This window comes from Labeo rohita, unplaced genomic scaffold (genome assembly GCF_022985175.1).
Source record: "Labeo rohita strain BAU-BD-2019 unplaced genomic scaffold, IGBB_LRoh.1.0 scaffold_1090, whole genome shotgun sequence".
In the NCBI taxonomy this organism is placed as follows: domain Eukaryota; kingdom Metazoa; phylum Chordata; class Actinopteri; order Cypriniformes; family Cyprinidae; genus Labeo; species Labeo rohita.
The window spans coordinates 14,291-27,421 of NW_026127220.1; the positions used below are offsets into that span (position 1 = coordinate 14,291).

The 13,131-nt window shown below is 37.6% G+C and overlaps 1 protein-coding gene across 1 annotated transcript; it reads left to right on the forward strand.

Moving 5' to 3' along the window:
- The first annotated feature begins 279 nt into the window (after positions 1-279).
- Positions 280-9,644, forward strand: LOC127157494 (epidermal differentiation-specific protein). Its single transcript, XM_051100754.1, has 3 exons — positions 280-367; positions 1,935-2,060; positions 8,678-9,644. The coding sequence occupies exons 1-3, from the start codon at positions 280-282 to the stop codon at positions 9,301-9,303; spliced, it is 840 nt and encodes a 279-aa protein (XP_050956711.1). The 3' UTR covers positions 9,304-9,644.
- The last annotated feature ends 3,487 nt before the right edge of the window (positions 9,645-13,131 follow it).

Here is a 13,131-nt window from a genome sequence, read left to right on the forward strand (position 1 = left end):
GGCTATCACTTCTTTGAGGAGAAATGGGGATTTGCAGGTTCTGTCAGTCTTTTCAACCTGAAAAGGCTTTGCCCCTGGGCTGGTCAAAGCTATTTGCATCCTTACCCTTTTATCCAGCCATTCTTGAAGCCTTCTGCCCTCCGCCATTGATGACACCGGAGCAAGAAGGACTTCACCTACTGTGTCCAGTACATGCTCTTAAGATTTACATCCACCGCACTAGCTAGTGGTGTAAATTAGAGCAGCTTTTCATATACTATGGCTGCCATTAGACTAACAATGTCACACTGGGTGAGGGATGTTGTTGCCCTAGCCTACGAGGAACGCGGTCAAGCTTCCTCTCTAGGAGTTGGGCCCATTCAACCAGGTGGGTTGCATTCTATATTAAGGCTCTGACAGTGTCCCCTTGCAGCAAGTGTGTGGTTCGGCAGGCTGGACCTCTCCGCACACATTTCGCAGACTCTATAATTTGGATGTCCATGATGCTCCGGGCTCTCATGTCCTTGAGCCAACATCCCAGAGTCATGTCTGAGACCTCTTCGATGTTTGTGCGCACACACTACACAACCTTGATGGGTCCAGACACTTCCAGTGCAGCGGCGTTGGTATTCTCGTTCCCATTAGCGTATTGATACACAGCATCGAGTGTAGCTTTTGGTAGGGAACGTCTCGGGTTACTTGACTGTAACCCTGTTCCCTTAAAAAGCGGGAACGAGATGCTGCGCCTCAATGCCGCACTGCGTGCCTGGACGTCTCTTCAGACAAAGCTGTAACCTGAAGATTTGTACGTCTCACACCTATTTATAACCCTCAGGTGCATGTAATCAATGACGTCACCTGCCGAGGTTATTTAGGCCAATTCTTGGCGTGTTTGACACACATGCTTCACAACCAGTCGAACAAAGATTGTTCTCATTAGCGTATTGATACGCAGCATCTCGTTCCCGCTTTTTAAGGGAACAGGGTTACAGTCAAGTAACCCGAGACGTTCTTGGAGATGACATTCCCCTTCTTCTGGCCTCCATAACAGATAAAGAGCTGATCTGAAGTCCTGAAGCTTTGTGTCTGCACCACATACCATCTTAAGGTTCGGATAAGACAAAGCAAATCTAGGGCTGGGTCTGCCTCCTCTGGGGGCAGCACTTGCAGGCACCTGATCCCTGAAGGGAGTAGTGGAAATCTTGTGCACATAGCTGGGCCGGGCCTCAGGATTGCCTGGGAGTCAGTGGATCAGTGGGGCAGCAGAGGGGGCAAAAAGGACGCCGCTTGGGCATCTCATAGCCAGTCTGAAGAGGGATCTGAGTATCTGTTGAGTGTATGTGACACTTACCTGCTATTGGGCAAAGGTTGCTTGAGTAGTATGTTTTGATAGCACTCTCCAACCACCCTCTGCTGCTCACTGGCAAGAGAGGAGGGTGAGTGTGGTCATAGTTGCGTGAACATAGACGGATATATGTAGATCGGGGGGGCATTCCCTTCACAAACTAATGTAATCCACTGTATCTTCAGCAGCTCAGATGTCAGGAGTAAATGATGACCACTATGTTCATTATTACATCCAGCAACACAACATCTCAGTCGCTCAATCGGAGATATTCTTGTCTAACTTACATCCCTGCTCCAGCATTGAAACAAAGAGGGTGGACTGTTACAACTGATCTGAGGTAAGACTATGGGAGTGGCCTCTGTCGGTGTGACGCCACAACGACAGGCATCTGAGAACGGCTCGATTTGAAAAAGGGGATATTATTTTTACAGATTAATTTAAAAAAAAAAAAAAAAAACTTTGCATGGATTTTTATCATTATAGGGTAGATTTGTACATACACTGCCAACACACATTAATGTTCAAACAACATGAAAAAGTGAACTTAGCATCCGATGACCCCTTTAAAGATCAGTAATTGTGTATAAATATATTGTTGTCTTTACAGCACCCAGCACTTCTTCCAACTACCTTGAGCAAGACTCTGCACCTACCACAACAGAATCTTCACCTGATAGTCGAGGGGAGGTTGCAGGACCCAGTACAACTCCTGCAAGAGATCCAGGATCACTAAGTGCAAATAGCAATAGATTCTATTAACTTTTTCAAATAGTATTTTCTCTGCATAAATGTGAATTGTAGTTAGATGCTATCCATTATAGTGCATTATGAAACAGTATGCTATAATGGCATAGCCACTAAGGAGCATAAATTATCATTTTTATTAATGTTATTAAATGGATGGACTTCATCAGGGGCGTCGTTAGGGCTCATCATTCGGGGCTCGAGCCCCGAAAGATTTTTCTTTAGCCCCGAATGTTTTTGTATAGCTGTATGATGAATCGCGACATAGACTAGTATCTGTAAATATGATGCCGCAAAATACCATTTAAAAATGAATCCTGAATGTTCTGCGTGTCTTATTATGAATAAATGGTGCAGACGCAGGCGTGGTTTCCTTTACTACACACAAGCGCGCATCATGCTCGCGGTGATTTCAGCGTCTGCCATAAAAAAAATGCAAGAACAACATCTCCAGAATTGCTTTGAGAGTTCTTCGTGAGCAGTTCACGGTTTCATTTGAGTAAACTAGGTTTTAATCACAGAAACGTAAAGGTATTCATGGAAACCTGTCAAAATAAAAGTTCGGTTTAGCTTGTATAAAGATTGTGGCAGAAATATATTACTATTATTCAGTAGAATGTATGTACCTACCGTAATACTACTACTACTGTTGAAAAGTTAATAAAACTTTGTTAAACAATATGTGCTTCATCTTTAAAATTTTACTAGTACATCCACTTTATTTGCCAAAAATAAAATGTAATTTTCATGAATTAAAAGATAAATTAATATTTTATGCCTTTATTTCATAACCAGAAAAATTTAAATACACAACAGAGAAGGCTGTTGTAGAAATAAATAAAAGTTGTTTTATGCATTTAAATAAATAGACAAAGTAAAACAAATCTGGTAACGATGAAAAAATATAAGGGGAGAAAAAAATAAAACACTTCATAGGGCCCTAAACATAACTTAACTTTTGATAAATTGGCGTTAAATTGTATAAGTTTCATTGTTTTAATTAATTAGGCATGTTTTCTATTAATAAAATTTCATTTACCCATTAAAAAGGAGTCCAGAAAAATTTAAACTAAAAAAAAACAAAAAAAAACAAACAGAATTTACCAAAAAAAAAAGGAATTTGGAAAAAAAAATAAATAAATAAGGGGCCCTATTTTTTATGCAGTGATTAATATTTACTATTTTTTCATAGTGTAACAATGTTGTTTTGTGCCACTGCTTTGGCAAAGTATCAGTCAAATGAACTAAAATTGAAAGCACAATATGACTTTGCTCACGATGAGTTCATGATCCAATATTTTCAGAGTATCAGAAGAGGGGTGAGTCAGTTTAAAGTGTCAAGTAAAGTGTTACCTTTAATTCTAATAATGAACGTAGTGGTCGTCATTTACCCCCAATATCTGAGCCGCTGAAGATGCAGTACATTACGTTTGTTTGTGAAGGGAATGCACCTCCCGATCTACATATATCCAACTATGTTCACGCAAATCATTCGTGATCCAGCTTCACTTACAGCAGAAGTGCCTATAAAGGTTTTTTTATGAATCTTTGTGATCGCCTTTCCTAATAGTGTGCTAATTAGCAAGTTTAGCGGCTAAATGCAGTTAAATGTGCCTAAAGTAAACAGGGTCGTCAATCCACAGAGAGAGGAGAGGGGCAGGGCGAGCAGAGCTCATTTGCATTTAAAGCAGCCTCGACCAGAATGGGATGATCATTGCAGAGCTGATTTTGGCAAGGTAAAAAGGGTGTTGTTTTACACTACCATTGAGAATTTTTAACCAAAGTACGTTATAGACATTTCATTAAGACCCTAAAGAATCATATCAACATGTGGAAAATGGGCATCCGATGACCACTTTAAACAAGTAGCAGACAACTGCTACATGACAATGTCTTTTTTTATATGCCTTAACAAGCAGAACCATCAGCATTGGTTTATACTTAACGCATACTTTTGTTTTTTAAAAAAAATCAACAGCTTTGTAAATTGGCCTACTACTTATCAAAATCATGAATACCAACAGCATATACCAGCAGACAGAAATTAAATTAAATAGTAGACCTACCTTCAAATTCAGACTGACATTCTTCTTTCAAACTTTGATTATCCATATGTCCATATGACCCTTTCCTCAGTTAGTTATGCATATGATCCTCACTCAGCCTCCAAAATCTTCCTCAACATTTGGACATTTATTTACAACTATTTGATAAATCTATTCCCAAATGTTGTGGTTATGCACCATTTGGAAACGTAATATTACAGATGTCATGTAAAATTACATTACACCATTTACCCCTGTAAAACTAATCCTGTTCTAATAGGGCTCTAAGTCAACTTTAAAGTAGAGTGGGTTATGGTTATAAATAATATTTAATAATGTATTTAATCAATAAAATATTATTAACTTAAACACTTGTACTGCTTTTACAGCTAAAGTATATCATTTGTAAAATGTAACCAAAATATCTTTACAGACAATAATATAATATCAAAACAAGTTAAACAGTAGAAATGGCTGTTAGAATGCTTCCTAGAGTAAGGGATTAATTTTGTATTTTTTTATATAAATGTTTACATTTAATTGAACATGTACATTTATTGTGCATGCACTGTGCTGATATTAGACATGGTTCTTTAATAATTTCCCTTGATTTAAGACCTGCATCAGACAGTCTCTGCTTCATGATGCTTTGAAGGCAGTCATTTGTGTAAATACTGGAGGTGCCTGCTGCTTTACATATTTTTGGCAGGACATGTTGCAAGGTAATTCACACCCATAGGCTCTTTCTTATGCAACAGTCCAAAAAAACAAACCCACTAAAATTTCACCCAGCTGATATAATCCTGTAAATTATGTTTTGCCTATATGATTTATGTGTCTCACATAGCCAGACCTTCAGAATGACGACAGAAGGTCTTGGAGCCTTGGCCTTGGTTTGATGGCAGAAGAGACCAGTACTTTCCTAGAGAGGCAACAGAACAAAGCAAGTTCTTAGTTCGTTTATTTCTTTATACACACACACACACACACACACACACACACATATATATATATATATATATATATATATTATACACATATACATATGAAGAGTTCATATGCAAAACCAACTTAAAACCATCTCGGTCAAAAATGAGATAATGATACTGAGTGAATACTCTCGACACATATTATATATCCATCAAATACTTTTACTTTAAACTCGCTAAAATCCCAGGCCAATCAGAAGTACCAGTACTTACATAGAAACCTATACATCGGATCCTGATAAAAATGCATTTTTAAAGAAAGATGTCAGATGGATTTTTTTTTGCATATATTTGTTTGTTTTGTTTTGTTTTTCCTGTGCAACAATATTTAAATATCTGACTCAATACATGCAATTCACCTTTATTCCTCGAGGTAGCAGCGTTTGATAGACAATAATGATGTGATATTTCACTCATAATTACAACAGGCATAAAACGAACGAAAATCATGCAAAAACTGTACTTGTTTTAGTGGCTTTACTGCAGAACAATTACTATAAGCGATACAAGTTATGGCCTAATGGTTAGAGAGTTGGGCTTATAACCCAAAGGTTGCTGGTTTGTTTCCTGCACCAGCAGGAATTGAAGGTAGGGATTGTGAATAAACAGCGCTCTTTCCACCTTCAATACCATGACTGAAGTGCCCTTGAGCAAGGCACCGAACCCCCAATTGCTCTGGGTGCTGGAGCAATGGCTCCCACACTGCTCTGGGTGTGTGTTCACAGTGCGTGTGTGCACTTGTGATGGGTTCAATGCAGAGGACCAATTTTGAGTATGGGTCACCATACTTGACAATATGTTGTTACTTTCACTTTCTTTTCTTTTTCACAAATGTCAGTGTAATGTGATGGTGGATGTGGTGAATAAGCTGCCAGCAATCAAAATATTCATTTTTGAAGTCAATGAAAATGATAGTTTTGAGAATATGGTTGAGATTGTGAATATGAGCCAGATGCTAAATGTACTGTGGAAGTGTGCTCTGACAATATCAGCGATGGTAAAATCATCTGCTAATTTTTAACCAAAGTACGTTATAGACATTTCATTAAGACCCTAAAGAATCATATCAACATGTGGAAAATGGGCATCCGATGACCACTTTAAACAAGTAGCAGACAACTGCTACATGACAATGTCTTTTTTTATATGCCTTAACAAGCAGAACCATCAGCATTGGTTTATACTTAACGCATACTTTTGTTTTTTAAAAAAAATCAACAGCTTTGTAAATTGGCCTACTACTTATCAAAATCATGAATACCAACAGCATATACCAGCAGACAGAAATTAAATTAAATAGTAGACCTACCTTCAAATTCAGACTGACATTCTTCTTTCAAACTTTGATTATCCATATGTCCATATGACCCTTTCCTCAGTTAGTTATGCATATGATCCTCACTCAGCCTCCAAAATCTTCCTCAACATTTGGACATTTATTTACAACTATTTGATAAATCTATTCCCAAATGTTGTGGTTATGCACCATTTGGAAACGTAATATTACAGATGTCATGTAAAATTACATTACACCATTTACCCCTGTAAAACTAATCCTGTTCTAATAGGGCTCTAAGTCAACTTTAAAGTAGAGTGGGTTATGGTTATAAATAATATTTAATAATGTATTTAATCAATAAAATATTATTAACTTAAACACTTGTACTGCTTTTACAGCTAAAGTATATCATTTGTAAAATGTAACCAAAATATCTTTACAGACAATAATATAATATCAAAACAAGTTAAACAGTAGAAATGGCTGTTAGAATGCTTCCTAGAGTAAGGGATTAATTTTGTATTTTTTTATATAAATGTTTACATTTAATTGAACATGTACATTTATTGTGCATGCACTGTGCTGATATTAGACATGGTTCTTTAATAATTTCCCTTGATTTAAGACCTGCATCAGACAGTCTCTGCTTCATGATGCTTTGAAGGCAGTCATTTGTGTAAATACTGGAGGTGCCTGCTGCTTTACATATTTTTGGCAGGACATGTTGCAAGGTAATTCACACCCATAGGCTCTTTCTTATGCAACAGTCCAAAAAAACAAACCCACTAAAATTTCACCCAGCTGATATAATCCTGTAAATTATGTTTTGCCTATATGATTTATGTGTCTCACATAGCCAGACCTTCAGAATGACGACAGAAGGTCTTGGAGCCTTGGCCTTGGTTTGATGGCAGAAGAGACCAGTACTTTCCTAGAGAGGCAACAGAACAAAGCAAGTTCTTAGTTCGTTTATTTCTTTATACACACACACACACACACACACACACACACATATATATATATATATATATATATATATTATACACATATACATATGAAGAGTTCATATGCAAAACCAACTTAAAACCATCTCGGTCAAAAATGAGATAATGATACTGAGTGAATACTCTCGACACATATTATATATCCATCAAATACTTTTACTTTAAACTCGCTAAAATCCCAGGCCAATCAGAAGTACCAGTACTTACATAGAAACCTATACATCGGATCCTGATAAAAATGCATTTTTAAAGAAAGATGTCAGATGGATTTTTTTTTGCATATATTTGTTTGTTTTGTTTTGTTTTTCCTGTGCAACAATATTTAAATATCTGACTCAATACATGCAATTCACCTTTATTCCTCGAGGTAGCAGCGTTTGATAGACAATAATGATGTGATATTTCACTCATAATTACAACAGGCATAAAACGAACGAAAATCATGCAAAAACTGTACTTGTTTTAGTGGCTTTACTGCAGAACAATTACTATAAGCGATACAAGTTATGGCCTAATGGTTAGAGAGTTGGGCTTATAACCCAAAGGTTGCTGGTTTGTTTCCTGCACCAGCAGGAATTGAAGGTAGGGATTGTGAATAAACAGCGCTCTTTCCACCTTCAATACCATGACTGAAGTGCCCTTGAGCAAGGCACCGAACCCCCAATTGCTCTGGGTGCTGGAGCAATGGCTCCCACACTGCTCTGGGTGTGTGTTCACAGTGCGTGTGTGCACTTGTGATGGGTTCAATGCAGAGGACCAATTTTGAGTATGGGTCACCATACTTGACAATATGTTGTTACTTTCACTTTCTTTTCTTTTTCACAAATGTCAGTGTAATGTGATGGTGGATGTGGTGAATAAGCTGCCAGCAATCAAAATATTCATTTTTGAAGTCAATGAAAATGATAGTTTTGAGAATATGGTTGAGATTGTGAATATGAGCCAGATGCTAAATGTACTGTGGAAGTGTGCTCTGACAATATCAGCGATGGTAAAATCATCTGCTCAAAATCTGCTCAGATTGAACCCTTCTAAGACAGAGTGAAACTGCAACTGAATCATGTGCAAGTAATCTTTCCACATCGGAAAGTCTGTTTGTTTTTACCATATAGCTTTGGCATGCAACTTGTATAGAGCACATTTAAGCAGTAAACATATGACAGACAGCCAAGGAGCTGTTTGTTTCTCAGCTGCCAGATCTACATGTCATATCTACTGCCATATCTATGACAGATCTACTGTCATAACCTTGTCAACGCCCACTTTGGTGTAATTTTGATTTTAAAAAGGCAGCACTCCACACCATTTCAGTCACTTTTCCAGGCAGAACCACGAGAAGCTGATAAAGAAGCACTTGAAATCTTCAGCCTCCAATCTGCTCCAGCGATTGTTCAAAATGAGCAAGATTGTTGTTTTTCCCGAAGAGGGCTTCAAGGGCAGAACAGCTGAATTCAAGAATGATGTCCACAACTTAGAAGAAAAGGGCTTCAGCAAAGTCATTTCATCTCTCAAAGTTATTGGCGCACCATGGGTGGCATATTACGACAAGAATTTTGCTGGAAAGCAACGGGTGTTTCAAGAAGGAGAGTATGCTACTCTTGATGACAAGGGAATGTTTTCTTCCCTCAAGATCATCACAGATGACTTGGACAACCCTGAAATCCAGCTGTTTGAGGACGCGAACTATCAAGGAAGAAGTGTGACCCTACGCCAAGAAACCTGTCTTCACAGCATTAACTTCAGTGACGTCGCTTCCTCCCACAAAGTGAAAGGTGGTGTCTGGGTTTTATACGAACATGCCAATTGTCAGGGTGCCCAGCTTGTGTCTTTCCCTGGGGATGAAGTTCCCAGCTATTTCCCGTTCTCCTTCAATGATGTTGCCAGCCATGTGCAACCCTTGCTGCCGAAGCCATAGACAGAAAATGCGCTGCATGATTTTCATCATTAAAATGCCGCTCTCTGCATCTAAATATAAACTGGAAGCCTTTTGGAAAGAGCGAGGCAGGTGGTGGGGAAAGACCGATCTTGACAAGAAACAATGACTGTGACTTCAATAAGTCTAAGAAACTTCATGCAGTTTAACTCAACCTCAACAATTACGGATACCTGTGTGAAGACATACAGTGCATGTTAATTTGGCAAATATTCTGTAACACTGATGAAAATGTTTATTGAACAATTTAAGTTGCTTTGGCTTTCATATATAGTGATCAGTAGCAGTAAATATATACAATAAAGCACAGCTTTTGAATTTTATTTCCCGTTTGATAAGTGTTACATTTTTTTAAATGATTTTGTGTTTATATTATGTTGAGCAAGAGACAACAAATGCTGTTTTAGTCTGTCAACTCAGAAAATAAATCTTAAATATAACACGCTCTGTTTCGTGAATTCTCATTTGCCTTTTTATAATACTTTTCAAAGTTTTATTACATATATTATTATATAGTTTTTCAAAATTATACATGTATTCAGGAGATGCTTTTAACTTATTTTTATAATGAACAAAATTCACATAATTAATAAGTACACCATGAATCCATCTTCAAACCATGTTTTTTTCCTTTTCCTGAATCGATGCGGTGAGTCTATGATAAGCGTTTATATTCAGACTATTTCAGACCTGTCAGGCCAATCCTAAAAACAAGGAGAAGTAGCTCTGGTTACAAAATTCTTCTGCAAGATGCATGCAGTTTTATTGATGAACTGCTAGAGTCACAAAAGTTACATAGGGTATCTTTCATTGAAAACCCCAGGCAAAGTTATGCTATGAGCAGTGTGAAACATGAAACCACATAATTTAAAGGAGAACTCCACTTTCAGAACAACAATTTACAAAAAAAAAAGTACTTACCCCCCTGTCGTCCAAGGTGTTCATGTTTTTCTGTCTTCAGTCATGAAGAAATTATGGTTTTTGAGGAAAGCATTTCAGGATTTTTCTCCTTGTAATGGACTTCATTGGTGCCCTGATTTTGAACTTCCAAAACGTAGTTTAAATGCAGCTTTAAAGGGCTCTAAACAATCCTAGTCGAGGAAGAAGGGTCTTATCTAGCGATAGTCATTTTATTTTTGGAAAATAAAAATGTGTATACTTTTAAGTAAAAAAAGCTCATATAGCACAAGCTCTGGGATGCGCGTCCATGACACTACGTACTATTGAATCATGTCAAAAGCTTAGGCGAAACTACAGACCCAGTTTTTACGAAGCGAACGCGCAAAGACTAAGGAACTGCAAGTAAGTCAAACGCTGTTTACAAGCAAAAAGGTACAACAATGTCGGATGATTCTGAAGCTGAGTTTTTTGCCATACTCTACCTTTTTGATTCATAGTGTCGTGGATGCACATCCCAGAGTTAGTGCTACACAAGCTTTTGTGATTAAAAAGTATACAAATTGTTATTTTTTGAAAAAAATGACAGATCGTTTCACTAGATAAGACCCTTCTTCTTCACCTGGGATTGCTCAGAGCCTTTGAAGCTGCATTTAACCCTTTGAGCGGTACGGTCCCACATATGGAATTCGTATTTCTGTGCCCCTGGGAGTACGGTCCCACATCTGGGTTTTAGAACGTTCGGTGACGTCATGCAACTGCCAAACTCAAACTAAGTTTTCACGCATTGGCTGGCACTGAGCCAGAGAGAGACGCGCATTGCACTTGTTATATAATTACAATTATGCAGTTTTCAACTACATAACGTTTATTTTAGGTTTCAGATATTTAAATACACATAAGTGCTAGTTAAACAATACATTTAGAGTTTGTAAAATACACACGGATGTCTATGGAAGCAGCAATAACAATCCATTCAAGTATAATTTGCCGACGTATTTGATTCATATCAGATACATATAGTGTATGTAATGATATAATACACTTCATTCCTTTTCCAGTTCACCAGCCACTTACTTGCATGTATTTCAGGAGAAACTGGTGAATTTACGGGCTGTAAATCCGGCTGACAGGACTCCCTGAACGACAGCGTGAACAAACATGGTGGCGCCCATCTCACGTTATAGAAACGATCAGTCATTTTTTCCAAAAAAATAAAAAGTACCACAGGTTCTGGGATGCGCGTCAACGACACTACGAATCACTTCTAAGTTCATTGTCTGTTTACTCCAGCTCAAAAAGAGTATGGCGAAAAACTCCATCTCATTTTCTCCTACAACTTAAGAATTGTCTGACATCTTTGTACCTTTTTGTTTGTAAACAGCATTTGACTTACTTGCACTTTGTTAGTCTTTGCGTGTTCGCTTTGTAAACACTGGGTCTGTAGTTCCACCTACGTTCCGTGTGACCTTTCGACATAATTCAATAGTACATAGTGTCATGGACACACATGCCAGAGCTTGTTGCTACACAAGCTTTTGTGCTCAAAAAGTAAACATTTTTATTTTCTGAAAAAAAAAAAGAACAATCATTTCGCTAGATAAGACCCTTCTTCCTCTGCTGGGATTGTTTAGAGCCCTTTGAAGCTGCATTTAAACTACATTTTGGAAGTTCAAAATTGGGGCACCATGAAGTCCATTATATGGAGAAAAACCCTGAAATGCTTTCCTCAAAAACCATAATTTCTTTACGACTGAAGACAGAAAGACATGAACATCTTGGATGACAAGGGGGTGAGTACATTTTTTGTAAATTGTTGTTCTGAAAGTGGAGTTCTCCTTTAATACAGAACTCTGGCAAATAAATACATTTAATTGAAATAGGTTTTATACTATTTTACAACAGTTTCAATACAGCTCTCTTATACACTAAAGTATCTGGCAATTGTTGGAGGTCCTAACCAATCTTCCAACACCAGACAGATCCTAGTCTGTATGCCGACCACCCCACTGGCTCTGCAACTGTGCTGTAAGAGCTCTGACCAAAAGTTGGCGTTTGGGAATATGCTGGTCTGCAAAGCAGTCATAGGTGCAGTATGTAATATTTTTATGAGATAAGCCCATATATAAGGGAACAAAAAAGGAAATAGGAGGAAAAGTGGTAACACTTTAGTATAGGGACCAATTCTCACTAGTAACCAGTTGCTTATTAGCATACCTATTATTAACATATTGGCTGTTTATTAGTACTTATAAAATACATATCCCTACTGACCATATTCAAAATCCCCAATTTTACCCAATACCTAAACCTAACAACTACTTTACTGACTAATAGTAAGAAGAAAATTAGGAGTTTATTGAGGCAAAAGCCATAGTTGATGGTTTGTTAATACTCCGGTGACAGAGATAGCTGGGTGTGACTGGTGTTCGAGCCTGGCCAATCCGTGACAGTGACGTGTTAATTAACAATAATAATAAATAATAATAATACTAATAATGATACATTTTGTTTGTAATGTGCATTTTATACAAATCATTCTTACTGTTTAACATGCTGGATATGATAATGATGAAATCATAACAAAATAAATTAACACAATTAAAGTAAAATATAAACACCGTAGTATTAGTAACAATACAGAAAAAAAAATTTGTAAGGAGAGAGTTCACATACACTTAAACCCTAAAACTGAGAAGCATAATACAGTATGTAGCCTGATGCCAGTGGAAAGGACACAGACCAGATGTCACGCTGTTTGGTGGCAAGTATAAATATTATGTGGCAGAGGGACACTATACAGTACACGGCCCGATTCTGTGGAGCGACAATTGGCCACATGCTGTGAAACTACAACAGTACAACTGTCATCATTGATCTGAATCCTGCAGAACATGAAACTGAGCTCACTGT